The 19,516-nt window shown below is 44.3% G+C and overlaps 1 protein-coding gene across 2 annotated transcripts; it reads left to right on the top strand.

The window, feature by feature from the left end:
* On the top strand, positions 1–19,267 carry zbtb7a (zinc finger and BTB domain containing 7a). 2 transcript variants are annotated; one of them, XM_014983678.2, is made up of 4 exons: positions 1–239; positions 10,807–11,370; positions 13,462–14,339; positions 17,463–19,267. In XM_014983678.2, the coding sequence occupies exons 2-4, from the start codon at positions 10,885–10,887 to the stop codon at positions 17,896–17,898; spliced, it is 1,800 nt and encodes a 599-aa protein (XP_014839164.1). In that variant the 5' UTR covers positions 1–239; positions 10,807–10,884; the 3' UTR covers positions 17,899–19,267. The 2 variants fall into 2 exon arrangements, with proteins under 2 accessions (XP_014839164.1, XP_014839165.1); XM_014983679.2 differs by having other exon boundaries at positions 1–1,465.
* Positions 19,268–19,516: the final 249 nt, after the last annotated feature.

Raw genomic sequence — 19,516 nt, 5'->3', positions numbered from 1 at the left:
CTGTGTCTTTAAGAGAGAGAGTGTGTGTGTGAGTGTGTGTGAGAGAAAGAGAGAGAAAAGGGAGGGACCTCTTTGCCCTCCAGAAACCAGGAAGGGAATTGAGTTGATCTGCCGCTGCTTGGTTAGCGCATACGGGGGCTTTAAGCTGCGCTACAGTGAGAGGGAGATAGAGAGCTCTGGAGAGGAGGAGAGGAGAGGGCCGAGCTAACCCACAACAAGCACCACCACGGCCATCACAGGTGAGCTGAAGGCGACCTGTCATCCCCTCCTCTGCCTGCCCTGGGCCTGTCGAACTCAGGGGGGTTGGTAGCAGGGAGAGGAGAGAGGAAGGACTGAGGGAGGGGGGCCAGAAAGGAGAGCAGGGTGGGGGGGTTGGCCGGAGAGAAGAGGTGGGTCGCAGCAGCGGTCCCTAGTCAAGGTTCCTCTTTTTTTTTATTTTTTTTTTTTTATTTCTCTTAAATATGTCCTATATAGAGCTACTTGCCTCTGGGGGAATCTTGTGATAAAGTTTATAGGATGTGATCAAAACATTAACTTTTCAGGCAGGTGGAAGCACTTAGAGGAGGAGGAGGTAGCGGAGGAGGAGGGGGAGGAGGAGGAGGAGGGAGGTGACTGAGCCGAGAGAAGGAGGAAGCAAAAAATAATAATAATAATGATACTGGAAAGGCTACAAGCAGTGGCAGCAACTTTTCGGGACATTACAGGGCGAGACACTCATTGCAGGGTGTGCTGTGTGTGCAGAGCATGACTGGGTGGCATTAGGTTGTTTAGAGGAGGGGTAAGTCAATTTAGGTCAGGAGTTTCAAGTGTGTCTGAACCGTCCCAAGAGCGCAGAGCTGATGAAAGAGCGCACGGCCGATGTTTCAGTGCTGCCCCTGACAGTCTGGGCTGAAATCTGTTTTGTTTTTTTTTTTCCTCCCACAGCGCCCTATCCTTGTTTGATGGCTGCTCTGTACTTTAATACCTGGCAGGCTGCTAGCAGCATACTGTAGTGTATAATTCAGCCCTGGTTTGCTTACGTTAGAGAAGGCTTGGAGATAGTGGGGGTGGTGATGGCAGAGAAGGAAGCTGGGACTCGTAGTCCGCAGCGGGGGCTGTGGAAACCAGGTGACATTGGGTTTCGGCCTCTATATCCCAGAGTGCCTTGCCCTCGGCCATGAAGGAAAGGGAACAGCCGTCAGCCTATCCCTGCGAGGAGGTGTGGCGAGTTAGCTGCTGCGAAGCCAATGAGGCGAGGGGATGCAGGAGCGGAGTTGTGGGCTGAAAATAGAGGGTGGTGGTGGATGGGATGGGGGCGGGTAGGTGTCTGTGTGGGATCAGGCAAGGGCTTGCCTGTATGACTAGGGCCACTCACAAGTTTCCTGCCTGGTAATGCTCTAGCCCTGCCCAGAGACACAGGCAGCAGAACTGGCCGGCAAAGCAGGGGAAGGCAGAGAGGTCCCGAGAAACATTTTCTGCCTATTCGGTAAGCACTGCGAAGACATCCACACACATGGTGTCTTTGGGCTGGGATTTAGAGGAGAGGGAAAGCAAGCAAGGGAAAGTAAATACCAGAGTGTCTTGATAGAGTTCAGAGTTCTTGACCCACTTGAAGACAGAGCAGGGGTTGGCAAACGGGTCAGGTGCCGCATTGACTATCTGCTGAAGTTTGCTTTATTGCCTTCGGATGTTTTATCCTTACATGTGTTGCTTTGAATCTGTCAAGTTGTGGTTAATTAGGTAGAGTAGCTGCTAATATTAGCAGAGTGAGAAGATGAAGATATTTGCACATCCTGTACCGCTGCTGCTGCTTCTTCTTCTTCTTCTTCTTCTTCTTCTTCTTCTTCTTCTTCTTCGGGGGCTTTCAGAGTAATTCTACAGAAACCACCCTGTCAGATACTTTGCTGAGCTGTGGCCGACAGCTTCTGTGGCACAGGTGTTGAGTAATAGTTTTAGAAACTTAGCTAAGTGACATCTCGTCTTAATGAGGCGGAGAATAGGTGACACAGTTCGTGACAGCTGAATCCCCTCTCCCTGACGCGGCAGGCTGCCATGGCTGAGTCTGTGCAATATTAAAACAAAACGTAAGCTCTGGCAACTTTGTGTAACCGTCCCCAAAGAGCTTAAGCGTTCGTAGATTGATTTCAGTCGTTCACAGCTACTCAATCTTATGACGTCCCTTCTCTCTTTACCGCTCAACTCCCCCATCCTCACCAGCATCTTGTTAAGACCAGATTGTAATCTGTCCTGCCGCCATGTAAGTCTTTCTTTTTTAAACCAGTGGTTTAAAAACTTCACAGCAGCCCCCGACTGTCTTCCTCGATAACCAGATGCTTTTTGTTTTTTTTTTCTTTTCAGCTTTGCATACTTGTTAAACCCGTTTTTACAAATGTGCGGGCATGGAGAGGGTAAGTGACGAGCACAGTACGCCCATTTTATGGGAAAGTCTTTCATAATGCTGCTGTAAATTAAGCTGATTGCTTCTTCTTGTTCAGCTTAAGGTAAAATAAAAAAATGTAAAAAAACTTGATTAGTTATTGTAAACGCTGTCTTTTGTATGTTCTCTGCCCTATGGATGAAGAGCATGGTTATTTCTAGTGAATTCCAGCAAGAGGTTAAACTAGGACGCCATATGTGTTTGTATGTGTGAGCGCGCGTGCACGTGTGTGTGTGCATGCGCGTCTGTGTTACCAACAATAGACTCCAGAGGAATTGCAGGGGACTTCAGTGACTGTGGGCAGGTCCAAGACACCACCCATCAATTTGGCGGTGAGGCTGAATACAGTTTGATATTCCTGTATGTTTGTGCCTGCACCACGATGGCCCAAAACTAGCAGGTTCAGGCAGACCGAGAGGACAGGTTGTGTGATGTCTCCGTGGCAGTTTGAGGCTTTATTTCAGAGTAAAAAGTTGGCAGTATACAGTGGGATACATGTAGCTGTCATATTGTTTGTGTAAAGGTTTATCTATGTGTCAAAATGGCTCATACAGGAGATAGAGTTTTATAAGGAGTGTTTCCTGTGCCGCTTCTTTTTTTTTTCTTTTTTTTTTAACATAAATACATTTACAAAGGCTTACACATTTACAGTTGGAGTTGTTTCATTTGCCTCTTCCTTAGTGAATGCAGCTTCACTTCCCCCCCTCCATGATGTTTGGTTCCCCTGGTCAGCTGCTTAATATACCACAGCTTCCAGCCTGGCTAGACAGACAGACCCCTCTCTGTTGTTTTTCTGTTGTTATGCTGAAGACCAGGGGCAGTAAAGGGGCTTCTTCTGTTCTCTTCTGGGACATTTATTGTGCAGAGTTTAACACACAACCTGATCAAATTAAGAGCAAGAGAGTGTGGCTCGGGATGTTTTTCAAGAAGAAGGGGAAGGCTTCACTTACATTATCGCAGTGTTCGAGTTGAGCCTGCGTATTGATGAATTATAAAATACATCGAGTCGGAGGAGATGGACCTGTTTACAAAACTGACAAACGTTTATTGATAATGGATAACAGGCCAAGCGACTAGAGGGCTGTGTGACCGGTCCAACACCGTCTGCTTGCCGATGTAGTTACTTGGTTTACAGTGAAACAAGAGAAAGACGATGTGTGGGTTGCATTAAAGTATGGCGAGACGCAGGGAGGCGGGTGGGTCCGCACAGCTTTGCCTCCTCAGCAGTGGAAAGGGGAAGTGGGTGATGTGGTGGATACTATGCAGTGCACAGTCTGAGACAGAGATGGAGCAATGATGAGATGAGAGCAACAGATGAGAGGAGAAGAAGGAGGCGGGGCCAGGGTGGTTGTGGGGGGGGCGAGGGGGTCAGACAGTACGGACAGGGAGACAGAGCAAGAGGAGAGCTGGTCATCTGATAACAGAGCGGGTTCTGTTACACGCCTGCCACAGACTCACAGGAAGTCCTCTTTCCCTGTCAGGCTGAGCATGCGCAGCGCGGTGCAGCCACTGTTGGCTGCTTGACCAGCTAACCTGCTGGACATGAGCTTTCTGTGACACCACCAAGTTGTCAACTTGTTAACTTATTAAACAAGATGGTAAGAAAATGGGGAAAAATTGCAATATCTGATGACTTGTGTAATTGTAATGCAATTGTAATTGCATATTATGCATAATAGGTGCGAATACCATTTCATGACGTCTTAGCGTGTAAAGCTGTATGGAAAGCATGACATACTCCTTAATGATAGTAATAATTCTGAGTTTCTCAGATGAGGTAGCTTTCAAGGTTTATGGATGGATGTAGTTTACAACTCATTTTGCATCTTCATTTGACATAAATCCAGTTTAGTTGTTGATTAGGTGGACTCTGAGTGCTGGCCAAGAGGGGCCAAGACCAAAGCGGACTTTACGTTCCTACAACAACTTCAGTCTCAAAAAGCCCGAGTGGTTTGTTTAAATGCAGTTTTACGAACCTTTAAGATGTTGTAACGTTTTGTTGAGTGGTTTTATACACAGAAGCTGATGATTATTTACACGGTGAATGGAGGTCGGAGGCAGAACACCACCCATAATCTTCCTGTGTAAAACATTTACTAAGCACGTTAGATGTAAAGTGTTTCCAGTCAGAGTAATTGTCTGATATAAAAGTGGTGTAAAATACAAAAATGTTGTAACAGTTTTAACCCAATGCCTTTCCGTTGATTTGCACACTGCTTTACTTGTGTGCTCAACGCTTCACAAGAAACATCATCAGTGCTGCACCACCACCTTCAGCTTCCATGTCCTCCTTAAATAATCATGTGCTTCTTTGTGGAAAAAAAACTGTTGAATTCAAACAAGTTGCTTTGGTTCCTCTTGGGCTACAATAATTATTTATACTAAATAAAGATGCCATTTAAATTATTTCCTACTGGTGAGATTTTAACTGCTTATTATGCCTCACCAGACCCTTGTATGTAAAAAAACAAAAGTATATGTTAAAGTACCTTAAACTGAATTACTACGGCTTTGACTGTAAATGTAAAGGAAAATTGAGAGAGAGAAAAAAAATGTCTTTTAGTTTTCTATGTTAAAAAGTTTGTTGCTTTAATAAGAGGGTTTGAAAGTCATTTTCAACTACCCTGCGTGACACCTGTGCAGTTGCCCAACCACCCCCACTCCCCTGTCCTCGGGGTGGTTACCTTTTCTTTTACTGTAGCAGGTTATACCAGGTCCAACAGTAATTCATCCCGAGTTTATCATTGACATCTGAGCCAGATTCCTGGGCCTCCATTTGCTCTCAAGTTATGAGCGAGCTTGTGAGTTTAACGCCCTGTCTCGCCCACCAGCTTCGTGTTTTGGCAGCGCTTCCTGGTTAGCTTCTAGTGGAAGCTGCCAGGCCTCGACCAGCCCATGCAACTTTAGGTTTTATCAGTCACTAGCCTACTTCCTGCTTTGCTCCCAGCACGGCCAGTGAGGTTTCCTTCCACTTTGGCCAACAATGAGTCACTGAGCAGTGGCAGTTACTCAAAATCCACTTTCCCTAACCCCCCGAAGCCCTATCGTGTTCGCTTGTCCACTTGGTTCAGAGTGGAGCCTTCTAGATCTGAGTGAGAAGATCCTGTTGTACAAATGTGCAGAACTTGTGAATTATTTTCATTATCTGAAACTCAATGCATGTCAAGGTTTGAAAGGGTTACGCTATGAAATCTGCAATTTTTTAAATCATAAATTTCTTACATTTTAATCAGATGCAAATGAGTTTTCTCAGACAGCGTGAAGCACAGAGCATTACAACTCCTGTGTCTCCCCTCCCCCACATGTTGCTGCAGCTTGTCGAAAGAAAGTTATTAATGTAAATTTATCCTGTTTACAATTCAGACATATTCGGCAGCTCACAAATATTCCTGGTTTCGGTCTGTCATAGTGGTGAAACTAAATGCTGAGAATCACACTCTTTACGTTTGAAAACTATAGTTGGCAAGCTTTCAGAAACATGTATTGTAAGTGACCCAAATAACTCACAAGCTTGACTTGTTAAACTTTGAGTATTTCTCTTTTAAGAGCAGAGCAACAAAGAGGTAGAATATGTTTGTCCAAAGGGTAAAACTTTTGCAAATCAGTCACAGTTTAGTCTAAATTGTTGCCTAAGTTTATGTATCAAAATGAAATGAACAAGAAATAAGTATTATAGATTACATCATGATGAGGGAAACACTTCAACATGTTATTTTAGTGTCAGTAGCAACAGTTTTGGCTTTTCTGTTTTAAATGAGGTCAGTCATATCCTGCTATTCATTTTTGTTATGAATTTGTAATAACTCTATTAGTGCCATGAGAATATCCTACCGGAACGTGCCTATTTCACTAGTTCTCTTGTATGTTTCTGTATTTTTGAAGCGTACAAATTTGTATTAGCCAACAGCCAAATTTTCAAACTCTCAAATTTAAGGAAATAGAAAGTTTAAAGGAGAGACAGGAGAGAGATCATTTGCATTTCAGACCAAGCGGTGTTTTTATGGGGGCTACCGTTTTGGTTGTTGTGCATTTTTAAAATGACTCTGTAGTCTATGTCTTCCCTTATCTGAGAAACATCTGGGGTTGCACACGGTTAACAGTTTGTTTGCTAGTATCTAGGAATGACTGGTATGTGTCTGCCAAAGTCAGAGAAACTTTCAGGGTGGAAATTTTTGAGACGTTCCACAACACGATCAATGTCAGCCTAAATAAGAACCATTCCTGCTAACTCCCGTCACACCTCGATATCAGGCAGGCGTCTGTCTAAGAAAGTGACAAGCAAATTGATTCCCAACTGTCTCCGTGCAGATGTTGACACACGCCGTGTTCGGTCAACTGCAGAAAGAAACTCGCCCCCCCAGCAAAAACAGAAACTCCTCTTACAAAGCACCGTTGTACAGATACATGGGAGGGGGCGAAGTGATGTTGCGGATGAGTTGAATGAGGTGAGGGTGGAAATGGGATGGGTCGGCTCTGCGCGTTGAGACGGTGGTTTGACTTGCAAAGCAGGCCTGGGCGCTCGTGGCCCGAGCGCCAAAGAAAGGGGCCCTTCCCTGAGGGTGGAACACGGCGTACACGGACAGCTGCGGTGCCGCTTTGTGCTAGATTGCCGGCCTTGTCACCCACAGGCATGAATTAGTGATAAGGAATGTTTCAAGCCATGAGGAGGTGTCAGGATCAGGTTTGTGGCTCCATGTTTCCTCTTTCTCGGTGTTCTGTGCAGGTTTATTCAGGGACAGGTTGCTCCTGCATGCAGAGCAGTCCCTCTGCGCTTCGTTGGCGCTGAATCGAGTTTTGTGTTGGTGCGCATGTTCGTGCAAGTGTGTGTGTTTTATCTCCTCCTCGAGCTCAACGTCTTTACCTCACAAAGCCATGACCCAGGGTCAACTGTGGATGTATGGGGGATACAGTAGCCTCATTCGCAGGCTTGCAGCAAAGCCCCAGTTCAGTGCAGGTGCTTTAGAGAAAAGCAGGTTGACTCGGCTGTGGACGGGGCTCGCAGAGATCCATTTCCACCTGCAAAGGACACGACCGGTAGCCATGTGGATGCCCTTTCTTTCGCTTTTCCTTCCCTTCTCACTCTGCTCTCTTTGCCTCCCGTGTCATTTCTCTTTGTCTCTCTCTCCCTTAACATATTCAGATGACGGATGGGGTAATAAAATTTGCTTTTGCCATGGCTGACGGATTGTTTTCAGTGGAGCTCTGTTAAAGTCTCTGGCAGTGTTCTCAGACCCTATGTGGTCAGATGCCCACAAAAAAAACAGGATTTAAGAGATCCATAGAGAAAGCGTGCTGCCAGTAGGCCAGGGCCATTGTGACATTCTCATGGTACGACAACCTTGATTTAAAACGCCCCGGTTTTACTGTATCAAGGAGTTAACGCAGAACCTTTAAATAAAAATGTTCTGAAAACCAAAAGGCTGTTATATAAATAATAGTTTATATAACAGGTATAATAATTTAATGTCTGATACTTTGATTTTGCTACTTTTTAAATAAATATGCGTTTTCTGAAGAAAATGAACCCTTTTTAGTTTTTTGCTTTGGGGTGGTTGGTGTGGATATAAAATGTTATAATATTTCATGGTGTTTTTTAAGTAGCGTATTGTATTCTTTTTAGCTTTTAATCTATATAACTCCATTCACTCATAGCCCAACAAAAGTGAAACTGCTAATACTAAACATTGTCAAATACATTGAGTAGTGCAGATAAACTGTATATACTGTAACTATTGCATTCCGGCATATTTTAACGAGGAACGTGTGTTTAATGACGCTCTCCTGAAACCAATAGTAGAAAAGAAACTTGTACGGGAATGGTAGCAATCACAATCATGACAATTAATACCATTAATTAGAGTTAATTGTTGACACAGCATTACAACTACATCTGTTTCTTGATTTTTCTTCATATCATATTGATAAACATTTTGATAATTTCCCATTCCTTGTTCTGATCTTTGGTTTCTGGAGTAACACTGGAATATCAAATTGTTTCTAGGGCCACTTATAGCTAAACTCCGTACAACCAGAGAAAACTCCACCTACTCCGACTATCTTTGGCATGTCATTAAAAGGGCTTTAAACCGTAGGAACTATATGACATAATAGTTCAGTGGTTTGGAAGTCAAATGTTGGTTTACCTGGATGCTGGAATTCAACCCATTCCTTGGAGCCAGTTGGCGTCTTACTGGGTAATCACGCTTCACAAACCAGTGCAAACATCTATGTCTTCATCATTTTTACTTGCAGCTTTTTATGTAAATGTGCATTATAACATTTGGCTGAATCGACCACTCTTTGACCCATTTAGTCATTGATGAGAGGGTGAAAGAAACCTCTTAATCTCTTACGGGTTCCTCGGCGCAGAGGGACGGATAAATCTATCCACGACCTATCTGCGCATCACAGGTGTGGACACAGATTGGTATTTCTTAAGAAAGGATAAAACAAAAGCATAAGCAGAGGAGAGGAGAGGACAGAGCCGAAGAAAGAAGGTGAACTCTATTAAAAGAGGAGGGGCAGCCAGGTTAGGCAGGTTTGGGAGTGGGGTGTAGCAAACAAACATACCAGCAGGATTGATCGGAAGGAATCTTGTAATTTGAAGCTTGTAGAGAGCAACGCATTTAATGCAACCACCGCCCAGCCTTGCCCCCCTACTGGGTCTGCCTGGCAGATGGTGAAGAGGAGGTGAAGGGGGGGTGGTGGGAGGGGAGGTGGATGTCCTGTGTGTGCTTGTATAATGTCTGTGATTTCCGTGTGTTATTGATGTTACTGTATTCACTCGTGTGACTGAGAAATCGAGGATGGCCCGCTCTGCCGAAACCCCTCCACCACCCACCCCGCCCCTCCGCCTAAGCTTCAGTCGATCATTTTAATTCCCACCCCACACACGCACACAAACACACGTGAGCGAGGGGACAGGCCTTTTCCGAAACTTGGCACGCAGCGCAGGGTGGGGTAACTAGCTCAGACCGGATTGACAACCTCCCTTTTTAATGCCGTTCCTTTGCAACTCGTCGTACGTTCTCTTCCTCCTCCTGTGGAGGTTTTTTTTTTTTTTTTCCACAGGGTCTGTCCTCGCAGCCTTCTCCACATCCCTCCACTCTCCTCTCCCTTCTTGTTCCTCCACTTCCCTTGCTTTCCTTCCTCGCTCTCGACTGTCACAGAGTGAGCATAGGCTGCACAGCCCAGCTCCCAGCATGCACTCTGATCCCCTCAGCCCTCTGCTTATCTGTCCTCCACAACCTCTTGCTTGATTTCTTGCACGGGTGCGTGCACACACCCATACATGTATTCATATATACAAGGAAACAGGCACCCCGACCACCTGCACGCGTGAAATACATAAATATCTTTTTTGATTCTCCCACTCATTGTATTTATGCAGAGAAAACTGCTGACCAACACGATTCAGCTCTTATTCACTACAGGAACCTAATGTCTTGCACATAGCTGTTTGTTTTGCCATCAGTCTGTAACTACACCTGTTTTTTAGTTATTTTTTAATTTTTTTAATTTTTCATATCAGTCTCAAAATACATAGTGAGGAGCAAGACACCCTCTCAACGCTGCATTGGACCAAATGTGAAAATTTCACACTGAAGTCCAAATTTGAATCAGATGGAGACGAGAGTTTAGCTTCAGCTGACTTCAAGAGTTAGATTCGGGATTTAGCAGGTTAAAAATGCCCCAAACAAACAAAAAGCATCTTTGGTCTAAAAAAACATTAACAGCATTAACTTTGCTGCATTTTTTTCTGAGTTAAAGAAATTAAATCTTGTAAAGTTTATGTTGAAATCAAACCAACGGCCTGCAGGACTTTTATCCTGTTTTGGTTGTTGTTGCCACAGGCAGCCTGATTGCTACATCTCTAATTAATACATTTGCTTATTTTTTTTTTTTATTTCAGTTACACCATATTGAAGGTTCTAAGAGAATAATAAGCAAAAAACATATTAAAAAAAACAGATTTTTTGACTGAAAGGATAAACATGTAGGTTCAACCGCCGGCCCGCAAAAAACTTATCTTTTTAAATTTGCTTTTGCTGAAATTTGTGAAACAAATCTTTACTTTGAAAAGGTGCTATCTAAATAAAGTTACTTACTTACTTCCAAACCACTTCAGTCTAAGTTTTCTCACGGTCGGTTTATGTTTGTAAGATTTTACCTGTATGTTCAATTGCATAGAGATGAGAGAGGAGAATCCCAATTAGTGTGCGATCAGATCGATTTGATTCACTTTCCTTGATCTTAAATTTTATAGCATGTTAAAAATGTGTTGCTGCGGCTTATGTTGCAGATTTCTGTCTCAGTCAATCAATATATATTCCTCTCACTTTTCTGTCCACGAAAGAAACTAATCAGTGATCTGTGTCTTCTGCTTTCAGATAGGCAGACAGACAGACGGCAGGACGGATACACGGGTGGGGGCTGTGCTCGGCGGCTCGGCGGCAGGCTGGTGGAAGATGTCGTCAGGGGCCGGTGGGAGAGGAGGAAGGCGGCTCCGGGGTATAACAAGCACTGCGGGCGGGGGGAGACGAGGAGGAGCGGGGGAGGCGGAGGAGGGTCCCGTGGGGATCCCTTTCCCCGAACACAGCGCGGACGTCCTGGGCGGCCTGAACAAGCAGCGGCTCAGCGGGCTCCTTTGCGACGTGCTCTTAGTCACCCAGGACCGGGAGTTTCCGGCCCACCGCTCCGTCCTTGCGTCCTGCAGCTCTTACTTCCACAAGCTCTTCACTTCAGGGGCCGCCGCCGACCAGCAGAACATCTACAACATCGACTTTGTGGCAGCAGAGGCTCTGGGAGCTTTGCTGGACTTTGCCTACACGGCGACGTTGACGGTCAGTCACAGCAGCGTGGCTGACATCCTTGCTGCTGCTCGCCTCCTGGAAATCTCTCCCGTCCAGGACGTCTGTACTCACCTGCTGGACACCAAAGTGCTCTCCCCGCCGGTGAGGCATCGCCATAACACAGAAACAAAAGCTTGTGTATTCACTGTCAGAATCCTGAGGTTGAGACACCAAAACATTAAAAAGCTGATGTTTCAGTGCTTTCAAAAACTAGTCAACTTTTTCCTCATTTCTGCAATTTTATGTGATTGATTAAGACAAAGGCGAGCATAACTGTGACAGAGCATCTGTAAACAGGAATTTACAATCCTTGGTGTAGAATCAATGGGACTTAAATCTGGGCTTTGACTGGACCATTTTAACGTGAATTTGCTATTGTAGCTATAGCTTCATATTTTGGGTTTTTGTCCAGCTGGCAGAATGTGTGAAGATAATTTGTTTCACTGGAGGGCATCAGACTTAAGAAGACTGAATACAAGTGCATAATGTCATTTTTAGACTATTGTAAAGTAACGTAACTGTTTTCTCCCTCTTCACAATGCGCTACTACTTTCTGTTGATTACTCAGATAAAATCAAACACATTTTCTGAAAGTTCTTGGTCATAGCATGATAGAATGTAAAAGTAAAGATGCGTGAATAGTTTTGGAAGCCGCTGCGCGTTTATTTTCTCTAGTTCATTCATATCCGAAATGGTGCATACAGTCATCATGCCATCCACCTCAATAAACAGCATAACTAGACTTACATCATGGCCTGTATCAGTGCCTCTCACTATGCCTAACACACTCCCACAGCTTGGAGTTAGTTTAACACTTACTCATGCTGAGCCAACAGTATTTGTGGAAGAACAGCGTGCTCCTTCACAGACTACAGACACAGCACCTCACAGCCGGGCAACATCTTCAGCTGCAGCAGTGATGTGCTCTGTCGTAATGTGTAATACCATAATAATAAGTTCAGATTTTTATTGTGGGCCGTAGCATCATGCAGGACATGCTGAAGTCGGTTGTTGGTCAGATATTTGCTTTATGAAGTCTCATTATATGCAGATTTCAGATTGTTCTTGGAGATTTGTAGTTTTCAGCCGTCAAAGTATTTCTTTCTAGCTTCTTGCTGTGAGCGATCACCAATAATTTAGAAAAGGAGCAAAGGTGATGTCGAGCAGTGTGGGAAAGATTGGTTCCTGTCAAACCAGGTTTCTTTAAAATAAAGACAAAAATAAATGAGGAGGTTGATGTCTCACCCGTAGTTTAGCTTTTTTTTTTTATCAGCAATTAGTGAGGTTTGAGAGGTTAACAATAGCAAGTGTAAACACCAGACTGTGTATTACTTAGAGAGTCCAGATCATTATTTTAACTTCTGGATTTGCAAATGACTACCAACATTTGCAAACCAGGCATCTTCCATAATGAACAGGGTTTCAGTGTAAATACAGATAAAACGGAGCGATGTTGAGGTGATACTTTCATTTTTCCTACTTTCTGTGGAAGTTAGCTCTTAATAAATTATGTAGTGAACAAAACGTCTCCCTGAGGCTGGGGGAAATTGGTGTTTGATGGCTTGATTTGGGAACAAAACCAGAACTCCAAAAGGTCTGATTCAAAATTTTCAAAGGAACAAAATGAACCTCCAGCAACCAAAGCACCTGCTCTCTGATTTTCCAGTCAGTCAACATTCCTCAGTTGAAAGTTGAAGTTCTTTTAAAGAACTTCCTTCGAACACCTGACTGATAAGAAAAAGAGCCAACTTTGAGTCCTCTTCTCTCAGCGACAACTTTCACACTAAAGAGTTTTTAGCGTTTACCTGGTAGTCCCTTGGCATGGTGCATTCACTTTTTAGAAAAGGATGAGATTTTTGAGTATCTGAGCAGTATGTCTCTGGTCAACAAGTCAAGTTGAAAATTGCCTAATTTCTCTCATTGTAGCTTTTAGCATCACAGTTGTTCCCTCACTGGCTTTGTTTTTCTGTCTATTATTTCTTGCATTTCATAAAAAGCTGAAATATTCTGCAAGATGTAAAAGTTTTCATTTTGGCCTGTCTACCTTAACCAACCCTACTAAGCCAAGTTGCTATAATTTTTAGGAGACAAAAATGTATTCTGAGCTCTCCAGCTGTGTTTACAGTTAGCTCTCACCGGTGATCTTGCGAATTTTCCCTTCACTGGCTTTCGTTTCCTTCCCTGTTTCCACAGGCGGGCAGTGAGCGAAGAGATGAAGACGAAGAGGGGAAATGCAGAGGAGTCAAGGAGCAGGGGAACCGAATTCGGGCCAGGGAGTACCTGGAGTACTTCCAGAGAGGGGCGCACTGGAGCAGCAGCTGCAGCACGCCAGAGCTCAGGGAACTGCCCACACACCTGCACTTTAACCATGGTAACGGGAGCATCCCCAGCAACGGGGCTCCTGCGGGCCCCGGTGAGTACTACTCCCCACTGGCCCTAGCCTTGTCACAGCCCCAAGCGCAAGAACCAGAGGAGGAGGACGAGGATGAAGAGGAAGATGAAGACAGGGAGGCAGTTCAGGGTAACGGAGTGAACCCGGGGTCGTCCTACTACCCTCCCTCGCAGAACGGCCACTTCTACCTCCCCCCTGAGTCTCGGCAGGAGGCGGAGGTGGAGGACAGCTGCCGGGAGGCGATGGCGAGGGATAGGGGCTCGGCCAGCGCCCTCCTGCAACAAATGATGGACTCCATCGAGAGGCAGAAGAAGCGTGTGGACGGGGAGGAGCAGGGAGATGGGGACGATCCTGACATGGAATTTTACTTGAATTATTTCAGCAGCACGCAGCACGAAGACGCAGCTTCCGCATCGCTCGTGCACGGCGTGCCGCCGTCGCTGTGGATGTCACGAGGCAGCGCGGGCCAACACACGACGGGAGGAGAGAGGGCGGTGGAGGAGAGAGGGAACGGCACCGGAGGAGGTGGAGGAGAAAGAAAGATGCGCTCTAAGGCCTTCCAGAAGTGCCCCATATGCTCGAAGGTCATTCAAGGTGCAGGCAAGCTACCCCGCCATATCAGAACGCACACGGGAGAGAAACCCTATGAATGCGCCATCTGCAAAGTGCGCTTTACCAGGTAAGCCCATTTAATGAAGGGACTACCTCATGTCACATGTGCTAATAGTCTTGGACAAACGGCCCAGCGGAGGGAAACACCACAAAGCCAAGAGCTGGAGAATTAGCGCTTAACCACCTTAGCTTTGCATTAGGCAGTGCAGTCTGTGTCCAAATGTTTACCGTGATCGTGGATTGGCAGGATACTAAACAGATTTCCTCCCAACGTTCCCATGCTGTGAGGGAGGGGAGTGTTATAAAGGTCCGTTTTATGGTGGCAGCCTTCATGGCAAAGTCCTGGAATTTTAGCATAGGGGTCCTATAAAAGAAGGCTGTGCCATCAGCGTGTTATCTTGTGAAAAGGGGCCATAAAGGACTGTATTCTGATACAGGGGCGAGGGGTTGCAGGCACCGGATAGTGCTCTGGCTCCCAGTAATGTGAACTTTTGATCTGCTGTTATGCTTCTTATTGCCCGTAGCAGAGTATTTACACAACCCCCTCCCCTCGCTCTCTCACTCCTTCACCTCTCAAATAAAACCTGCTACGTGTCCCTTAGAAAACAGATAGACGTGGCTTATCTACAGGAGGGGACATCTGTGCGAAGGGTTTTCATGTCAGGAAGGCTTGCCTTTTCCATGAAATGATTACTTTAATGAATCAATTAGCTGGCCTTTGGTGGAAATAGACGCTGCTGTCTGAAAATATCCAGAACCCCTCTGAGCACGAGGAAGACCATTCTTAATTTATCCTCCAGCTAAATTTGACCACCAGTGGAAAGGGGGCGGCATTGTAATCTTAATCCTGTTTGATCAGGGTTAAGGGTTTGCCTCGCTCTGTAATAAATCACTCCTATCCTTTAAATAATTTACCTCTGTCAGTGGCTACTTTGCTCCAATGCTGTGCTCTGATATGTGTGTCTTTTCCTCGTCACCCTCGTTTGTTAAAGTTTTGATGTTGGGCTCACAGATCTGCAAAGGTTGCAGTGGGCTTACTCGTTTGGTTGTATGACAGCTGATATACTAACTTAAATGATATTTGCACTGTGTATGTAGGTGTGCACATTTGGAGCTTATGCTAGCAGCTCTTATTTGACTAGGAGCACTAAGTGTAGGAAGGTTAGACGATTTAAGTGCTTGGGAGCTAGAGGAAGACAGCAACGGCTAAAGGGGGGAACGAAGGACAAGAGTCAGATGAAGGCCAAGGCAGCCTGATAAGTCACAGGAGCAGCAAAGTAAAACATGTTTCGAAATGTTATTAGATTACTTTGAATCTGCAGAAGTCGAGATGCACTGATCAAAATACTGTGGCTGATTTTAAATCTGAGGTTTGACAAGCCAAAAACAGTTTTTGTTCATTTTGGTTTCTCTGTTTATTATAAAAAGACATCACACTTTACACCTGTTGACATTACATGTTTACATGAGAAGAAACGGGCAACTTTATGTGCGAGGCAGCAGTTTCTGTAAAACAAAGTTTTGCTAACATTTTAAGACAAAACCATTAATAATGGGGCTGATGTTCAAAACTATATTTAACATCTTCCATTAGCGCAGTTAGCTTTACTAACTATAAACAACTTTCTGCATGTGTGTGAACCGTATAGAAAATTTTAATCACATTGAATCTGAAATTTGTGAAAGGCTGCTAACATTTGCAAATCCAGCATGTTCCCCGACTAGTGGGTTCCAAACACAAAAGCATAAAACAGAGCAGCTTTGTTTCTATTTAGCCTTCCTGTTATCTGCTAAATGTTTCACTCTCTTGCAGCCTGAAGGAAATACAGGACTCTGGCTTAGAGTTGCACAATATGCCACTTAGAAATAGTTATTGTAATATCATAATCACAAAGGACTGGTTGGATACAGTCTTTGGTAGGATTGTTCTTCACGTGCCATGCATGGATACACTTCATGCCTGAAATAGATTTAGCCTGTTGGATAAACTTTTAGTGCTCTTGATGCCCACGCTTGTTTGTTTTAGGTGGCTGAAATGCTGAAGCTGACAGAGTGATGGAAGAACAGGGTCAGGAGAACGTGGTTCATTTATATCGTCATTGCAATATTAAGTAATTTTTGTTAGCATCGTGTAGCTCAGAGAAAATACAGTTTATATTTTAAAGGTTTTAAAGTCAGGAAAGCAGTAGAGAGTAGAGTGCTACAGTGGCTTCACTGATGGGGAGGGGAAAAAGAGAGGATTTTTTTCTTTCCTGACTAGAAGGTCACTGATCTGTGCTATTAAGTTATAAAATGTTCTATTACAGGTTGGTTGGAATCAAAAATATAGCTTTATTCATATATATATATATATATATATATATATATATATATATATATATATATATATATATATATATATATATATATATATATTTTTTTTTTTTGTGTTCTTTCTCAAATTTTTCAGTTTGTCACCTGTGAGGCTGAAAAGCAACGAATTCTGATCAATACCTTGGAGCACCTCTGTGAAAAATGAAGTTTTGTTTTGATATGATTATTTAGTATAGAAGTCCTCAGTTATGATATAAGTAGCTGTACTTCGGTTATTTAGTTAGGATGACTCCTCACTTGCACAAAATGTAATTAAAAAAGGCCTCATGGGGATTCACTAAGCTTCTTTTTCCCAGCCCAAGTCCTGTAGTTTGTTGTATTCAAATCTGCAACATCGTAAACAATACGGTTTCCCCTGGAACAGATTCGCAGAGGACGCTAAATTCTCCACGCAGATCTTCCTGTTGGTGTGACCACAAATTAGGGTTAACAGGAGCAATAAAAAAATGCCAGCTGACACAGTGAACACTGAGCCTTCGTGTCAGTGTGCAATCGCGCTCTTGTGTGCCGTCACACAGATAAAAATGTGAAGTTTATGACCTCCCCTCAGCTGGACTTACAACCCTCATAGACCGGGAGGAGAGCCAAGACGCGACAATTAAAGCAGAATGAAATCATCTAAAGCGCATTAAGCTGATTCCTGCAAGTGTGAAACTCTTTAATAAATTTAAAGATAATTACATATTTGCGCGCAGCCTAATTAGTGAAGCTGGCACCGGTGACGGAGCGCATCCAGACAAAAGTGAGCTGTTTGTTTTGAGAGTTAGACGTTTTCTTTGTGTGTTCTTAAGCTGTGTTTGTCTTTCTCCCCTCTCAGGCAGGACAAGCTCAAGGTTCACATGCGAAAGCATACAGGAGAGAAGCCTTACCTGTGTACACAATGTGGAGCCGCCTTCGCTCACAACTACGACCTGAAGAACCACATGCGTGTCCACACCGGTCTCCGCCCCTACCAGTGCACAAGCTGCTTTAAGACTTTTGTGCGCTCGGACCACCTGCACCGCCACCTTAAGAAGGACGGCTGCAACGGCATCCCCTCCCGCCGGGGCAGAAAACCTCGGGTGAGAGAGCCGGGGCTCCTGGAGGCCCCGCCGAGCCTCCTGAGCCCCAGCCCCGAAACTGGGCCCCAGCCACGCACCGCCAGGGGCCGGCGGCGCTCCGAGGCGTCGTCTGCAGTGGAGGTGGAGGGTGCTGTCGAGGTGCACACACACAGTCCTCGGCTGCAAGAGCTAGCAGTGGAGGCGGGACCCTGAGACTGCAAGGGGGGGACGCGGGGAGGGGACCACAAGGACACTGCTGGACGCCACAAGTCGCTCTGCACAGCCTGTGAGACAGGCCAGTGGACAGAGGAGAGCATAAACATGCAAAGGCAATTTAAAAAGACAAAAACAACTAACTATTCCTCTATAAACCAAATCAGGGTGTCACAGAAATTGAATCTTTATATTTCTTTCTCCTTTTACTTTAGGACATGAAATAGACTTGCAAGCACTTCAGTTGTTTTATTTGTTAAAGAGAAAAGAACGCTTCTAATCATCCACCCAAGATATCCACTTTCTGGACCATTTCTTTCTCTGTCATAGTAGACAGTTTTTTCTTTCGTCTTGTTTTTGTACACCGGCATATGCAGTTAGGCAAGTATATGATCGAGACAAAGAAGCTCCGAGTAACTATGCAGTTGATTTAAATTTTTATCGGTTTCGTCCTCACAGCCTTCAAGCTCTAAGAAAGGTGACTGTCACGCACCTTCTGGCTGCTGTACGAGTGAAGCGAGGACAAATCCTCCCAGCAACAACTCCTTTTTTTTTTCTTCCTATTCTTTTACAGCTCTTGAGATGTACAGTTACCATAGAAACAAAATTTCCACAATATGGTATATGCAAGGAAAACTCACCAACGTTTTGATGCAAGATTCTTTATATTTTTCAGTCTATAAATGTTCCAGAAAGAATCAGGCGAGGGGTTGATTGAAGTGTTACTTACTCTAAAAGAAAAAAAAAGAGATTTTTTTTTTTTTTTTTTGTAATCGATGGTTTGTCTTATTGAAAAGTTCAACTTGAGTCAAATCCACTTTAATAGGGGGGCTCGCCGCTTGCAGGACGAGGGAAGTGCGAGGGGTGGAGGGTCTGTGTTTTCCAAGCACTACCGTTCTCAACGTATCTGTTGGCTTTACTACATTGCCTCTTGTCCCTCACAGCCCTGCAACGTCAGCGTTTCCTTTGCCCTTTTGATGTTTGATTGTCTTAATTCTGTTTTTTTGTTGTTGTTGTTGTTCTTTTGGGTACTCGACACTTTATAATTGTATACGTGTGTATATAGCAGGCAGAGATATGAGGTTGGCCCCCTCTTGCTGAGCTGTACTTACCGATTTTTTTATTTTTATTTTTCCCTTTTTAGGCTCGATGTTATATTTTTCAGACACAGTTGAAGCTTTTGGGTGAAAGAAACGAAGCTGTGTGAATGTTCAATGGCAAACACACACACACAAAAAAGAAAACAAACAAACAAAAAAAAAAGCAAAACAACAACATTAAGTCACCTATTTGTCCTAAACGTAAAACTTGACATGTACAGTTCCTGCCCAGAGGATTAGAGCGATGAATGAATGATTGAACAAACGAATGAATGAATGTGCTTAACTTTGTGCAGTTTTTTCGGAGTCTGTCCTTGTGCGACAAGGCGCGGGTAGCACTTAACCGACCGCAGGTTAAAGGAATGGCAGGGAGCAAGAGAGACAAAGAGTACGAAGAAGACATATGTGAGCACCTTTCGATATCTTTTTTTTTCTACGTTTGCACAGCTTTACTAAAGATATCCAACAGAGTGGGAGATATTTAAAGGAATCTGGGTTGTTGTTGTTGGGGGGAGGGA

The sequence above is a fragment of the Poecilia mexicana genome, unplaced genomic scaffold (assembly GCF_051168715.1).
Source record: "Poecilia mexicana isolate PSO_F unplaced genomic scaffold, ASM5116871v1 scaffold_4, whole genome shotgun sequence".
Classification (NCBI taxonomy): Eukaryota; Metazoa; Chordata; class Actinopteri; order Cyprinodontiformes; family Poeciliidae; genus Poecilia; species Poecilia mexicana.
The sequence above is the reverse complement of the archived record's forward strand: the minus strand, read 5'-3'. Positions and strand labels throughout refer to the sequence as shown.